The sequence below is a fragment of the Physella acuta genome, unplaced genomic scaffold, assembly GCF_028476545.2.
Source record: "Physella acuta isolate Inbredline_101_S28 unplaced genomic scaffold, ASM2847654v3 ptg001531l, whole genome shotgun sequence".
NCBI lineage: Eukaryota > Metazoa > Mollusca > Gastropoda > Physidae > Physella > Physella acuta.
Window position 1 is genome coordinate 138,969 of NW_026733046.1, and position 17,831 is coordinate 156,799.

The 17,831-nt window shown below is 39.3% G+C and overlaps 1 protein-coding gene across 2 annotated transcripts in view; it reads right to left on the minus strand.

Moving 5' to 3' along the window:
• LOC131928679 (exocyst complex component 3-like) overlaps positions 1-17,831 on the minus strand; it is a 33,410-nt gene that overhangs the window by 6,170 nt on the left and 9,409 nt on the right. For both annotated transcript variants that reach the window (XM_059284762.1, XM_059284761.1), the window contains exons 10-18: positions 16,318-16,423; positions 15,763-15,846; positions 15,153-15,226; positions 14,308-14,403; positions 13,118-13,184; positions 12,542-12,634; positions 10,806-10,899; positions 9,166-9,236; positions 912-1,075 (exon numbers count right to left, since the gene is read on the minus strand). In XM_059284762.1, coding sequence (XP_059140745.1) covers positions 912-1,075; positions 9,166-9,236; positions 10,806-10,899; positions 12,542-12,634; positions 13,118-13,184; positions 14,308-14,403; positions 15,153-15,226; positions 15,763-15,846; positions 16,318-16,423 — 849 coding nt within the window. The remainder of the gene's footprint in view (positions 1-911; positions 1,076-9,165; positions 9,237-10,805; positions 10,900-12,541; positions 12,635-13,117; positions 13,185-14,307; positions 14,404-15,152; positions 15,227-15,762; positions 15,847-16,317; positions 16,424-17,831) is intronic.

A 17,831-nucleotide genomic window follows, 5' to 3' on the forward strand; every position in this document is an offset into this window, starting at 1 on the left:
ACTGTCTTCATACTGTCCACATACTGTCTACATATTGTCTACATACTGTTTACATATTGTCTACATATTGTCTACATATTGTCAACATATTGTCTACATATTGTCTACATACTGTCTACATATTGTCTACATATTGTCTACATACTGTCTACATACTGTCAACATACTGTCTACATATTGTCTACATATTGTCTACATATTGTCTACATATTGTCTACATATTGTCTATATATTGTCTACATAATGTCTACATATTGTCTACATATCGTCTACATATCGTCTACATATCGTCTACATATTGTCTACATATTGTCTACATATCGTCTACATATCGTCTACATATCGTCTACATATCGTCTACATATTGTCTACATATTGTCTACATATTGTCTACATATTGTCTACATATTGTCTACATATTGTCTACATATTGTCTACATATTGTCTACACCTAGAATGTGATACTGAGCAGTTCCTGTAACACTTGGACAGTTCCAGTGACTAAACTCTATCCCCACCCCACAATACAACCATATGGTAGAACCACTTGGGCACTGACTGACCTCAACCACCCCACCCTACTTATATGTCCAGTTTAATTAAACTAATACTTGACTGCAACTAATACTTGACTGCAACTAATACTTGACTGCCTCTAACACTTGGCTGTCACCATTTCTCCTCTCTTTGACCTATTTGTGACCTAAACACATAGTCTGCCCCAAAGGACCTTGAGGGATGTCTCACCTTTAACCCTTGCTACTAAATCAATTGCATGGACAATTCAAACAACAACCTTAAAAGGTTATTGATCGCTGGTTATCTAAGCAGTTCAAACAGTTATAGCTGGTGAGTGAAAGGGTTAAACTCTTCTCACCATTGTGTGGGTTAAAGGGTTAAACTCTTCTCACCATTGTTTAGCCAAAGTGAGAAACTGATCCGTCAGCTGCTGAAATTGATCTTTCCTGATTTGCTCAGCATCGTTCGACTCCTCTTCAAACTCACTTTTCATGTATCTCTTGCGTAGCTGGTTCATGTACTCACCAAAAGAGATGCAGTTGTTGGCATTAGCTATCTGGGAATATATCAACAGAGATGTTGGCATTAGCTATCTGGGGATATATCAACAGAGATGTTGGCATTAGCTATCTGGGGAGATATCAACAGAGATGTTGGCATTAGCTATCTGGGGATATATCAACAGAGATGTTGGCATTAGCTATCTGGGGAGATATCAACAGAGATGCAGTTGTTGGCATTAGCTATCTGGGGAGATATCTACAGAGTTGCAGTTGTTGGCATTAGCTATCTGGGGAGATATCTACAGAGATGCAGTTGTTGGCATTAGCTATCTGGGGAGATATCAACAGAGATGCAGTTGTTGGCATTAGCTATCTGGGGAGATATCAACAGAGATGCAGTTGTTGGCATTAGCTATCTGGGGAGATATCTACAGAGTTGTTGGCATTAGCTATCTGGAGATATATCAACAGAGATGTTGGCATTAGCTATCTGGGGAGATATCAACAGAGATGCAGTTGTTGGCATTAGCTATCTGGGGAGATATCAACAGAGATGTTGGCATTAGCTATCTGGGGATATATCAACAGAGATGTTGGCATTAGCTATCTGGGGAGATATCAACAGAGATGTTGGCATTAGCTATCTGGGGAGATATCAACAGAGATGTTGGCATTAGCTATCTGGGGATATATCAACAGAGATGTTGGCATTAGCTATCTGGGGAGATATCAACAGAGATGTTGGCATTAGCTATCTGGGGAGATATCAACAGAGATGTTGGCATTAGCTATCTGGGGAGATATCAACAGAGATGTTGGCATTAGCTATCTGGGGAGATATCAACAGAGATGTTGGCATTAGCTATCTGGGGATATATCAACAGAGATGTTGGCATTAGCTATCTGGGGAGATATCAACAGAGATGTTGGCATTAGCTATCTGGGGAGATATCAACAGAGATGTTGGCATTAGCTATCTGGGGATATATCAACAGAGATGTTGGCATTAGCTATCTGGGGATATATCAACAGAGATGTTGGCATTAGCTATCTGGGGAGATATCAACAGAGATGTTGGCATTAGCTATCTGGGGAGATATCAACAGAGATGCAGTTGTTGGCATTAGCTATCTGGGGAGATATCAACAGAGATGCAGTTGTTGGCATTAGCTATCTGGGGAGATATCAACAGAGATGCAGTTGTTGGCATTAGCTATCTGGGGATATATCAACAGAGATGCAGTTGTTGGCATTAGCTATCTGGGGAGATATCAACATAGATGTTGGCATTAGCTATCTGGGGATATATCAACAGAGATGTTGGCATTAGCTATCTGGGGATATATCAACAGAGATGCAGTTGTTGGCATTAGCTATCTGGGGAGATATCAACAGAGATGTTGGCATTAGCTATCTGGGGATATATCAACAGAGATGTTGGCATTAGCTATCTGGGGATATATCAACAGAGATGCAGTTGTTGGCATTAGCTATCTGGGGATATATCAACAGAGATGTTGGCATTAGCTATCTGGGGATATATCAACAGAGATGCAGTTGTTGGCATTAGCTATCTGGGGATATATCAACAGAGATGTTGACATTAGCTATCTGGGGATATATCAACAGAGATGCAGTTGTTGGCATTAGCTATCTGGGGAGATATCAACAGAGATGTTGGCATTAGCTATCTGGGGAGATATCAACAGAGATGTTGGCATTAGCTATCTGGGGAGATATCAACAGAGATGTTGGCATTAGCTATCTGGGGATATATCAACAGAGATGCAGTTGTTGGCATTAGCTATCTGGGGATATATCAACAGAGATGTTGGCATTAGCTATCTGGGGATATATCAACAGAGATGCAGTTGTTGGCATTAGCTATCTGGGGATATATCAACAGAGATGTTGGCATTAGCTATCTGGGGATATATCAACAGAGATGCAGTTGTTGGCATTAGCTATCTGGGGAGATATCAACAGAGATGTTGGCATTAGCTATCTGGGGAGATATCAACAGAGATGTTGGCATTAGCTATCTGGGGAGATATCAACAGAGATGTTGGCATTAGCTATCTGGGGAGATATCAACAGAGATGCAGTTGTTGGCATTAGCTATCTGGGGATATATCAACAGAGATGTTGGCATTAGCTATCTGGGGAGATATCAACAGAGATGCAGTTGTTGGCATTAGCTATCTGGGGATATATCAACAGAGATGTTGGCATTAGCTATCTGGGGAGATATCAACAGAGATGCAGTTGTTGGCATTAGCTATCTGGGGAGATATCTACAGAGTTGTTGGCATTAGCTATCTTGGGATATATCAACAGAGATGTTGGCATTAGCTATCTGGGGAGATATCAACAGAGATGTTGGCATTAGCTATCTGGGGAGATATCAACAGAGATGTTGGCATTAGCTATCTGGGGAGATATCAACAGAGATGCAGTTGTTGGCATTAGCTATCTGGGGATATATCAACAGAGATGTTGGCATTAGCTATCTGGGGAGATATCAACAGAGATGCAGTTGTTGGCATTAGCTATCTGGGGAGATATCTACAGAGTTGTTGGCATTAGCTATCTGGGGATATATCAACAGAGATGTTGGCATTAGCTATCTGGGGAGATATCAACAGAGATGCAGTTGTTGGCATTAGCTATCTGGGGATATATCAACAGAGATGTTGGCATTAGCTATCTGGGGAGATATCAACAGAGATGCAGTTGTTGGCATTAGCTATCTGGGGATATATCAACAGAGATGTTGGCATTAGCTATCTGGGGAGATATCAACAGAGATGTTGGCATTAGCTATCTGGGGATATATCAACAGAGATGTTGGCATTAGCTATCTGGGGAGATATCAACAGAGATGTTGGCATTAGCTATCTGGGGATATATCAACAGAGATGTTGGCATTAGCTATCTGGGGATATATCAACAGAGATGTTGGCATTAGCTATCTGGGGAGATATCAACAGAGATGTTGGCATTAGCTATCTGGGGATATATCAACAGAGATGCAGTTGTTGGCATTAGCTATCTGGGGAGATATCAACAGAGATGCAGTTGTTGGCATTAGCTATCTGGGGAGATATCAACAGAGATGCAGTTGTTGGCATTAGCTATCTGGGGATATATCAACAGAGATGCAGTTGTTGGCATTAGCTATCTGGGGAGATATCAACAGAGATGTTGGCATTAGCTATCTGGGGATATATCAACAGAGATGTTGGCATTAGCTATCTGGGGATATATCAACAGAGATGCAGTTGTTGGCATTAGCTATCTGGGGAGATATCAACAGAGATGTTGGCATTAGCTATCTGGGGATATATCAACAGAGATGTTGGCATTAGCTATCTGGGGATATATCAACAGAGATGCAGTTGTTGGCATTAGCTATCTGGGGATATATCAACAGAGATGTTGGCATTAGCTATCTGGGGATATATCAACAGAGATGCAGTTGTTGGCATTAGCTATCTGGGGATATATCAACAGAGATGTTGGCATTAGCTATCTGGGGATATATCAACAGAGATGCAGTTGTTGGCATTAGCTATCTGGGGAGATATCAACAGAGATGTTGGCATTAGCTATCTGGGGAGATATCAACAGAGATGTTGGCATTAGCTATCTGGGGAGATATCAACAGAGATGCAGTTGTTGGCATTAGCTATCTGGGGATATATCAACAGAGATGTTGGCATTAGCTATCTGGGGAGATATCACCAGAGATGCAGTTGTTGGCATTAGCTATCTGGGGAGATATCTACAGAGTTGTTGGCATTAGCTATCTGGGGATATATCAACAGAGATGTTGGCATTAGCTATCTGGGGAGATATCAACAGAGATGCAGTTGTTGGCATTAGCTATCTGGGGATATATCAACAGAGATGCAGTTGTTGGCATTAGCTATCTGGGGATATATCAACAGAGATGCAGTTGTTGGCATTAGCTATCTGGGGATATATCAACAGAGATGCAGTTGTTGGCATTAGCTATCTGGGGAGATATCAACAGAGATGTTGGCATTAGCTATCTGGGGATATATCAACAGAGATGTTGGCATTAGCTATCTGGGGATATATCAACAGAGATGTTGGCATTAGCTATCTGGGGATATATCAACAGAGATGCAGTTGTTGGCATTAGCTATCTGGGGAGATATCAACAGAGATGTTGGCATTAGCTATCTGGGGATATATCAACAGAGATGCAGTTGTTGGCATTAGCTATCTGGGGATATATCAACAGAGTTGTTGGCATTAGCTATCTGGGGATATATCAACAGAGATGTTGGCATTAGCTATCTGGGGAGATATCAACAGACATGCAGTTGTTGGCATTAGCTATCTGGGGAGATATCAACAGAGATGTTGGCATTAGCTATCTGGGGATATATCAACAGAGATGTTGGCATTAGCTATCTGGGGATATATCAACAGAGATGCAGTTGTTGGCATTAGCTATCTGGGGATATATCAACAGAGATGTTGGCATTAGCTATCTGGGGATATATCAACAGAGATGTTGGCATTAGCTATCTGGGGAGATATCAACAGAGATGCAGTTGTTGGCATTAGCTATCTGGGGAGATATCAACAGAGATGTTGGCATTAGCTATCTGGGGATATATCAACAGAGATGTTGGCATTAGCTATCTGGGGATATATCAACAGAGATGCAGTTGTTGGCATTAGCTATCTGGGGATATATCAACAGAGATGTTGGCATTAGCTATCTGGGGATATATCAACAGAGATGTTGGCATTAGCTATCTGGGGATATATCAACAGAGATGTTGGCATTAGCTATCTGGGGATATATCAACAGAGATGTTGGCATTAGCTATCTGGGGAGATATCAACAGAGATGCAGTTGTTGGCATTAGCTATCTGGGGATATATCAACAGAGTTGTTGGCATTAGCTATCTGGGGATATATCAACAGAGATGCAGTTGTTGGCATTAGCTATCTGGGGATATATCAACAGAGTTGTTGGCATTAGCTATCTGGGGAGATATCAACAGAGATGCAGTTGTTGGCATTAGCTATCTGGGGATATATCAACAGAGTTGTTGGCATTAGCTATCTGGGGATATATCAACAGAGATGTTGGCATTAGCTATCTGGGGATATATCAACAGAGTTGTTGGCATTAGCTATCTGGGGATATATCAACAGAGATGTTGGCATTAGCTATCTGGGGAGATATCAACAGAGATGTTGGCATTAGCTATCTGGGGAGATATCAACAGAGATGCAGTTGTTGGCATTAGCTATCTGGGGATATATCAACAGAGATGCAGTTGTTGGCATTAGCTATCTGGGGAGATATCAACAGAGATGTTGGCATTAGCTATCTGGGGAGATATCAACAGAGATGTTGGCATTAGCTATCTGGGGAGATATCAACAGAGATGTTGGCATTAGCTATCTGGGGATATATCAACAGAGATGTTGGCATTGGCTATCTGGGGATATATCAACAGAGATGTTGGCATTAGCTATCTGGGGATATATCAACAGAGTTGTTGGCATTAGCTATCTGGGGATATATCAACAGAGATGTTGGCATTAGCTATCTGGGGAGATATCAACAGAGATGTTGGCATTAGCTATCTGGGGAGATATCAACAGAGATGCAGTTGTTGGCATTAGCTATCTGGGGATATATCAACAGAGATGTTGGCATTAGCTATCTGGGGATATATCAACAGAGTTGTTGGCATTAGCTATCTGGGGATATATCAACAGAGATGTTGGCATTAGCTATCTGGGGAGATATCAACAGAGATGTTGGCATTAGCTATCTGGGGAGATATCAACAGAGATGCAGTTGTTGGCATTAGCTATCTGGGGATATATCAACAGAGATGCAGTTGTTGGCATTAGCTATCTGGGGAGATATCAACAGAGATGTTGGCATTAGCTATCTGGGGAGATATCAACAGAGATGTTGGCATTAGCTATCTGGGGAGATATCAACAGAGATGTTGGCATTAGCTATCTGGGGATATATCAACAGAGATGCAGTTGTTGGCATTAGCTATCTGGGAAGATATCAACAGAGATGTTGGCATTAGCTATCTGGGGATATATCAACAGAGATGCAGTTGTTGGCATTAGCTATCTGGGGATATATCAACAGAGTTGTTGGCATTAGCTATCTGGGGATATATCAACAGAGATGTTGGCATTAGCTATCTGGGGATATATCAACAGAGATGTTGGCATTAGCTATCTGGGGATATATCAACAGAGATGCAGTTGTTGGCATTAGCTATCTGGGGATATATCAACAGAGATGTTGGCATTAGCTATCTGGGGATATATCAACAGAGTTGTTGGCATTAGCTATCTGGGGAGATATCAACAGAGATGTTGGCATTAGCTATCTGGGGATATATCAACAGAGATGTTGGCATTAGCTATCTGGGGATATATCAACAGAGATGCAGTTGTTGGCATTAGCTATCTGGGGATATATCAACAGAGATGTTGGCATTAGCTATCTGGGGATATATCAACAGAGATGTTGGCATTAGCTATCTGGGGATATATCAACAGAGATGTTGGCATTAGCTATCTGGGGATATATCAACAGAGATGTTGGCATTAGCTATCTGGGGAGATATCAACAGAGATGCAGTTGTTGGCATTAGCTATCTGGGGATATATCAACAGAGTTGTTGGCATTAGCTATCTGGGGATATATCAACAGAGATGCAGTTGTTGGCATTAGCTATCTGGGGAGATATCAACAGAGATGTTGGCATTAGCTATCTGGGGAGATATCAACAGAGATGCAGTTGTTGGCATTAGCTATCTGGGGATATATCAACAGAGTTGTTGGCATTAGCTATCTGGGGATATATCAACAGAGATGTTGGCATTAGCTATCTGGGGATATATCAACAGAGTTGTTGGCATTAGCTATCTGGGGATATATCAACAGAGATGTTGGCATTAGCTATCTGGGGAGATATCAACAGAGATGTTGGCATTAGCTATCTGGGGAGATATCAACAGAGATGCAGTTGTTGGCATTAGCTATCTGGGGATATATCAACAGAGATGCAGTTGTTGGCATTAGCTATCTGGGGAGATATCAACAGAGATGTTGGCATTAGCTATCTGGGGAGATATCAACAGAGATGTTGGCATTAGCTATCTGGGGAGATATCAACAGAGATGTTGGCATTAGCTATCTGGGGATATATCAACAGAGATGTTGGCATTAGCTATCTGGGGATATATCAACAGAGATGTTGGCATTAGCTATCTGGGGATATATCAACAGAGTTGTTGGCATTAGCTATCTGGGGATATATCAACAGAGATGTTGGCATTAGCTATCTGGGGAGATATCAACAGAGATGTTGGCATTAGCTATCTGGGGAGATATCAACAGAGATGCAGTTGTTGGCATTAGCTATCTGGGGATATATCAACAGAGATGTTGGCATTAGCTATCTGGGGATATATCAACAGAGTTGTTGGCATTAGCTATCTGGGGATATATCAACAGAGATGTTGGCATTAGCTATCTGGGGAGATATCAACAGAGATGTTGGCATTAGCTATCTGGGGAGATATCAACAGAGATGCAGTTGTTGGCATTAGCTATCTGGGGATATATCAACAGAGATGCAGTTGTTGGCATTAGCTATCTGGGGAGATATCAACAGAGATGTTGGCATTAGCTATCTGGGGAGATATCAACAGAGATGCAGTTGTTGGCATTAGCTATCTGGGGAGATATCAACAGAGATGTTGGCATTAGCTATCTGGGGAGATATCAACAGAGATGCAGTTGTTGGCATTAGGTATCTGGGGAGATATCAACAGAGATGTTGGCATTAGGTATCTGGGGATATATCAACAGAGAAGTTGGCATTAGCTATCTGGGGAGATATCAACAGAGAAGTTGGCATTAGCTATTTGGAACAGCAGGTTAATTGATTCTTTGGAAGACAAAAATTCTACAATAAAAATACACGCATTGCTTTGTTTTATTTTTTATCGAAAAACTAATTATTTTGTGTATTTTATTGAAGAGCAATCATTCAAATGCAAAAATAAAACAACTATCTAACACAGAGGGTACAGTTTACAAATACTAACCACATAGTGAATAAAATATTTTGGTTCCTTCCTATCTGCCAAGTGTCGCTCGTCATAAATTTGAAGCTCGTCTGAATAAATAAAATATAAATCTCATAAACATCTGAATAAATCTATATATATAAAAAGCAATGTATATGTGTGTGTGTGTCCTTTATGCTTTACTACACCTCTCATCACATCGCCGTGAAACTTTGGGAAGTTGTTGAGAATATTCCTGGGGATGTTTCTGCGAAAAAAAACATATTTCAAATTCGTAGGGGTGGCGCCCCGACAGGGCGCGATTTGTTTTTTTCTATATACGGTATATAAAAATAAAAGTCGATTTTGGTTTGGCATCGTTCATCCGATAGCCATGAGACTTTGGGATGTTGATTGGAACACTCCAGGGAAGGTTTCTGTAAAAAAAAAAATTTTATAATTTCGCAAGGGCGGCGCCACTGAATGGTGGGATTTTTCTCAATATACGGTATATAAAAATAAAAGTCGATTTTGGTTTGACACCATTTATCTGATCGCCATCAAACTTTGAGGAGTTGATTAGAACAATTCAGGGAAGGGTTCTGTAAAAAAAAAATCCTTTTTTGATTTTGCAAGGGCGGCGCCACGGGAGGCTGTGATTTTTCTCTATATACGGTTTATAAAAATAAAAGTCTATTTCGGTTTCACACCGTTCATTTGTGTCATTTTAGCGAAAAACGAAATCTGCATCATTATTAACAGGATGCTATTTGGCACGATGGCGCCTGTTAGTTTTAAGGAGCCAGGGGTCGTAAGCAGCTCCTCTGCGGTAGTGTAATCGGGGGTGGGGGCCCTGAGAGCGCCCCTCTACGTCTCTGACACAGAGGCGGTCACCGAAGTGTGTTCTAACATATTATTTCGGTGAGTGATTAATGTACACTCAATGTTTTCATGTGGTAGTGTAGGTAAACCCGTGTCCCGATATTTATGATGCAAGCGCAGGCATTGTTTACATTTGAATAACTCACTTTTATAAAATATGGTCACGCATCTAAGAACATATGATTGGTAACGCGTTGGTAAAATCCTTCTAATACATTTCGTCAAACTTTCTTCTATCCCCGCGGCAACGCGTGGGGGACGGGTACGCTAGTAAAATATAAATTTGGAGCTCATCTGAATAAATAAAATATAAATTTGGAGCTCATCTGAATAAATAAAATATAAATTTGGAGCTCATCTGAAAAAATAAAATATAAATTTGAAGCTCATCTGAATAAATAAAATATAAATTTGGAGCTCGTCTGAGTAAAAAAAATATAAATTTGGAGCTCGTCTGAATAAATAAAATAGTCTTAAATTATTCATCATCACTTTATTTGGAATTACTATTATTTATTAGAGTCTAAATTATTCTTAACTAAGCGAGTAGAATTTATTGTTAATTATGTTTGAGTTATTAAACTCATTAGCACTAATGCTAGTACATCTAAACAAAAAGAGCAAATAATTCTCAAAAAGAAATCAGACAAGTTATCTTTCGTTAGATTATATTCCCACTTACTTTTATATTCTAAAGCCAAGGCCAACTTAATATTCTAAAGCCAAGGTCAACTTACTTTTATATTCTAAAGCCAAGGTCAACTTACTTTTATATTCTAAAGCCAAGGTCAACTTACTTTTATATTCTAAAGCAAACCTATTCAGCTCCTCAGCAAACAACTCTAAGACTTTCTTGACCAACTCTTGACCAATAATTTTTGCCACTTGTAACTGGGTAAAAAGAATTCAAGCTCATAAAAACATTAAGTTCTATGCGTGGGCAATTTTCCCTAACATCAGTCAGGTACCCATTATAGCTGGGTAGACTCAGGGACATCTTACAGACTCAAACACAGGATCCCATCCCTCAGCTAAGCTTTCATGCACTCTATTGACCAACCAAAACAAAGTTACGAACAATACATTTTAAGTAAAATATTATTCAAAGTCTCAGATATTTTTTCAAAATCTAGAGAAATTTATATAAAAGCTATAAAATATGTATTCCCATAAATATGACACGCAATGTTAGACCACAAATTGACAAAGATGACCAGCCAGCCCACAAAGATGACCAGCCTGCCCACAAAGATGACCAGCCTGCCCACAAAGATGACCAGCCTGCCCACAAAGATGACCAGCCTGCCCACAAAGATGACCAGCCTGCCCACAAAGATGACCAGCCTGCCCACAAAGATGACCAGCCTGCCCACAAAGATGACCAGCCGGCCCACAAAGCTGACCAGCCAGATGACCAGCCAGCCCACAAAGATAACCAGCCAGCCCACAAAGATGACCAGCCAGCCCACAAAGATGACCAGCCTGCCCACAAAGATAACCAGCCTGCCCACAAAGATGACCAGCCTGCCCACAAAGATGACCAGCCTGCCCACAAAGATAACCAGCCTGCCCACAAAGATGACCAGCCTGCCCACAAAGATGACTAGCCTGCCCACAAAGATAACCAGCCTGCCCACAAAGATGACCAGCCAGATGACCATCCAGCTCACAAAGATGACCAGCCAGCCCACAAAGATGACCATCCAGCCCACAAAGATGACCATCCAGCCCACAAAGATGACCAGCCAGCTGACCAGTCGGCCCCAAAGATGACCAGCCAGCCCACAAAGATGACCATCCAGCCCACAAAGATGACCAGCCGGCCCACAAAGATGACCAGCCTGCCCACAAATATGACCAGCCTGCCCACAAAGATGACCAGCCTGCCCACAAAGATGACCAGCCTGCCCACAAAGATGACCAGCCTGCCCACAAAGATGACCAGCCTGCCCACAAAGATGACCAGCCTGCCCACAAAGATGACCAGCCGGCCCACAAAGCTGACCAGCCAGATGACCAGCCAGCCCACAAAGATAACCAGCCAGCCCACAAAGATGACCAGCCTGCCCACAAAGATAACCAGCCTGCCCACAAAGATGACCAGCCTGCCCACAAAGATGACCAGCCTGCCCACAAAGATAACCAGCCTGCCCACAAAGATGACCAGCCTGCCCACAAAGATGACTAGCCTGCCCACAAAGATAACCAGCCTGCCCACAAAGATGACCAGCCAGATGACCATCCAGCTCACAAAGATGACCAGCCAGCCCACAAAGATGACCATCCAGCCCACAAAGATGACCAGCCAGCCCACAAAGATGACCATCCAGCCCACAAAGATGACCATCCAGCCCACAAAGATGACCAGCCAGCCCACAAAGATGACCAGCCAGCCTACAAAGATGACCATCCAGCCCACAAAGATGACCAGCCGGCCCACAAAGATGACCAGCCTGCCCACAAATATGACCAGCCGGCCCACAAAGATGACCAGCCAGCTGACCAGCCAGCCCACAAAGATCTGATATCTTACATTCTGCTCCATCATCTGGAATATGATGACTGGCAGCTGTGTGTTGTAGAAGCCATCCCCATCCTGGTCTGGTGCCTCAGTGTTCACCCAGTCCTGCGCAGTTTAAAATTTACCAGTTAAACTTAGCTCCTTAATATTTTAACATAAAATTTTACCAGTTAAACATAGCTGTTTAATATTTTAACATGTAAAAATTTAACAGTTAAACTTAGCTGCTTAATATTTTAACATCGAAATTTACCAGTTAAACTTAGCTGTTTAATACTTTAACGTAAAAATTTAACAGTCAAACTTAGCTGCTTAATATTTTAATGTAAAAACTTAGCTGTTTAATATTTTAACATGTAAAAATTTACCAGTTAAACTTAGCTGTTTAATAATTTTACATGTAAACATAAAGTTTCCATCTCAAACCTGATGGTCCATGGCGCAAGTGAAGTCAAGTTCACATGTTTCTTTTGATATGTAACCTAGGCTAAAATTCTGATGGCCCAATTTTTCCTCTATCTAAGTATGATCCTGAGAAATCTTAGTTGAGCACAAAAATTGTACAATGTGTATCTAACTGAGGCCTACCCTGATGTCTGAACGCAGTGTGTTTCTGCTCCATTCTGTGATGTTTTGCTTCATGTTCTTCAAATATCTGAAACAATAGTAAGATAAGTTTTACACTTGACTAAACAGAGTACATTTTAATATCTGAAACATTAACAACAAAAGTTTTACACTTGACAAAACAGAGCACATTTTAATATCTGAAACATTAATAACAAAGGTTTTACACTTGACAAAACAGAGTACATTTTAATATCTGAAATAATAGTAAGATAAGTTTTACACTTGACAAAACAGAGCACATTTTAATATCTGAAACAATAGTAACATAAGTTTTACACTTGACAAAAAAGAGTACATTTTAATATCTGAAATAATAATAACAAAAGTTTTACACTTGACAAAACAGAGCACATTTTAATATCTGAAACAATAATAACAAAAGTTTTACACTTGACAAAACAGACCACATTTTAGTATCTGAAACAATAATAACAAAAGTTTTACACTTGACAAAACAGATCACATCTTAACACATTTTTAATAACATCTTGAAAAATCTATTTTAGTTTGTCAAATCTCAGTTTTTTTTTTCAACTAGCAGTGAAGACACCGAACACATTTGATAAGGTCTGAAAAATAGACACACCGCTGGAATCTAAACCTCAAAGATATAATGGTCAGCCAGTTCAAATCTAAATCCCAAAGATATAATGGTCAGCCAGTTCAAATCTAAACCTCAAAGATATAATGGTCAGCCAGTTCAAATCTAAATCCCAGGTAAGTGACTTAATGGTCATTCTGCTAAAAAAAGTAAAGAAATAGGTGACCAAAAACAGTGATGGTGGTAATCTCTAGACAAGCTTGAACCTGGTGGTAATCTCTAGACAAGCTTGAACCTGGTGGTAATGTCTAGACAAGCTTGAACCTGGTGGTAATGTCTATACAAGCTTGAACCTGGTGGTAATGTCTAGACACATTTCTCTTTAGAACTGACAAATATAGTCAACTGCGTTCGTTGAATAATTTAAATAAATTATTTTTAAAATTCTGCTTCCATGGTTAATATTGCAGAAAAATTGGCCAGAGGTTGTAGGTCAGTTTGTGATATTTGGAGAGATGAATTCATGTCCAACTTTCTGTGCTTTATTTTAAGATAACAGTATTACAGCTAGCCATGAGAGACACAGCTAGCAAACAGAGATACGTACTGGTTCTGGAGGTAGAGGATGATGTTGTTCTCTAGAAGAGGTCCCAGCTCCTTGACATCAATGTTTAGCTCAGGGTGTCTCAGGAGTTCTGGTGAGCTGCAACAAATGGTTTCAACATCACTCACACACATCTCACAAACATCTCACAAACACACAAATCTCACACACAAGCTAACACAAATCTCACACACAAGCTAACACACACATCTCACACACAAACACACAAATCTCACACACAAGCTAACACAAATCTCACACATAAGCTAACACAAATCTCACACACAAGCTAACACACACATCTCACACACAAACACACACATCTCACACACAAGCTAACACACAAATCTCACACACAAGCTAACACAAATCTCACACACAAGCTAACACACACATCTCACACACAAACACACAAATCTCACACACAAGCTAACACAAATCTCACACATAAGCTAACACAAATCTCACACACAAGCTAACACACACATCTCACACACAAACACACACATCTCACACACAAGCTAACACACACAAGCTAACACACACATCTCACACACAAGCTAACACACACAAGCTAACACACACATCTCACACACAAGCTAACACACACATCTCACACACAACCTAACACACACATCTCACACACAAGCTAACACACACATCTCACACATAAGCTAACACAAAGGCAATAGTTTCATGCACATCTCATACAAATACCAGAGTTAAATTATTCCCAGATGAATGTCATAAATAGCTTTATAAGTGCTATATTAATAATACCAGAGCTGAATGATTTCAGACAACCAACATAAACATAAACATAAACATAAACATAAACCTGTACTCACTCATAAGCCTTTACCCACTGAAGTAATGAGACGACCTCGTTTCCTTCCAACTCTTGTTGAATTAATTCTTTCAGCTGAAAACATACAATATACATTTGTTGAATTAATTCTTTCAGCTGAAAACATACAATATACATTTGTTGAATTAATTCTTTCAGCTGAAAACATACAATATACATTTGTTGAATTAATTCTTTCAGCTGAAAACATACAATATATATTTGTTGAATTAATTCTTTCAGCTGAAAACATACAATATATATTTGTTTCATCAATTCAAGTGAAAGACACTTTTTTAACAGTTATGTTGCTGTAATGGATAGATTCAGATTAGGATATACCAGATCCTTTTACTCCATGGGGAAAACTGTTGAAAGACAATCCTTTACAAGAAATGTGAAGTGAATTATTAATTTATATGAAGTGTGATGTGAATTAGTTACTTACATTAAATGAATTATTTACTTAATAGAAATGTGAAGTGAATTTTTTATTTACATGAAGTGGATTATTTACTTAATAGAAATGTAAAGTGAATTATTTACATTTGTGAAGTGAATTATTTACTTAAGTGAATTATTTACTAACGTGAAGTGACTAGTTGACTCACATGAAGGGATAGAGCTGTGTGATACATCTTTTGGTAGCGTCGGACGACATTGTATTCAGGTGGGAACACAGGGGGCAGCAAAGTCTGTTAAAAAATATTTTTTTTTAATGCATGAAATTTTACATAATCTTAAATTTTTATTTTTTTTAATGCATGAATTTTTACAAAATGATAAAAAAAATTTTAATACATGAATTTTTACAAAATCTTTGATATTTATTTTTAATGCATGAATTTTTACAAAATCATAAAAAAAATTTTAATGCATGAATTTTTACAAAATCTTTGATATTTATTTTTAATGCATGAAAATTCACTAAATCATAAATATTTCTTTAATGCATTAATTTTTACAAAATCATAAATTTATTGATAATGTAAATAGACAAGAGGTACAGCTAATACTACCATAATGAAATTTTTTTTTATCATTACAAGCAAATTTTATTTATAAACAACAAATTAATGAAATAAAAAGTTTTAAGTTGCATAAAGAAAAAATATGTTATAAACAACACATTCATGGAAATAAAAGTTTTAAGTCACATGATTTACCTTGACAACTTTCAAGTCATCAATCATGGATTGTCTGGTGATCTCTAAATGGCGCACCAGCCACATCTTGTCCTGGTCTCTGGTCTCTAGCTGTGTGCCTTCAATCCTAGGACAATACAACATTTGTTGGGGTCAATACAATCCTAGGACAATACAACATTTGTTGGGGTCAACACAATCCTAGGACAATACAACATTTGTTGGGGTCAACACAATCCTAGGACAATACAACATTTGTTGGGGTCAACACAATCCTAGGACAATACAACATTTGTTGGGGTCAACACAATCCTAGGACAATACAACATTTGTTGGGGTCAACACAATCCTAGGACAATACAACATTTGTTGGAGTCAACACAATCCTAGGACAATACAACATTTGTTGGGGTCAACACAATCCTAGGACAATACAACATTTGTTGGGGTCAACACAATCCTAGGACAATACAACATTTGTTGGAGTCAACACAATCCTAGGACAATACAACATTTGTTGGGGTCAACACAATCCTAGGACAATACAACATTTGTTGGGGTCAACACAATCCTAGGATACATTTGTTGGGGTCAACACAATCCTAGGACAATACAACATTTGTTGGAGTCAACACAATCCTAGGATACATTTGTTGGGGTCAACACAATCATAGGACAATACAACATTTGTTGGAGTCAACACAATCCTAGGATACATTTGTTGGGGTCAACACAATCCTAGGACAATACAACATTAGTTAAGATCAACACAATCCTAGGACAATACAACATTTGTTGGGGTCAACACAATCCTAGGACAATACAACATTTGTTGGAGTCAACACAATCCTAGGACAATACAACATTTGTTGGGGTCAACACAATCCTAGGATACATTTGTTGGGGTCAACACAATCCTAGGACAATACAACATTTGTTGGAGTCAACACAATCCTAGGACAATACAACATTTGTTGGGGTCAACACAATCCTAGGATACATTTGTTGGGGTCAACACAATCCTAGGACAATACAACATTTGTTGGGGTCAACACAATCATAGGACAATACAACATTTGTTGGGGTCAACACAATCCTAGGATACATTTGTTGGGGTCAACCCAATCCTAGGACAATACAACATTTGTTGGGTCAACACAATCCTAGGACAATACAACATTTGTTGGAGTCAACACAATCCTAGGACAATACAACATTTGTTGGGGTCAACACAATCCTAGGATACATTTGTTGGGGTCAACACAATCCTAGGACAATACAACATTTGTTGGGGTCAACACAATCCTAGGACAATACAACACAATCCTACGATTATAAAAGATTAATGTGATTTTCAACATAATAGAGCATCATCAATATTATCCTAAAAGAATTTTCTCTTAGTTTCTTTCGTTCAAGATTTAATGTAGACAAATATTTTTTTTACACTTTTATGATTTTAAAAATTACTTTTAAACCCATAGTAAAGATTGGAACACTAGATTTGAATGAGGTGATTTATAACCAGCAGTAAC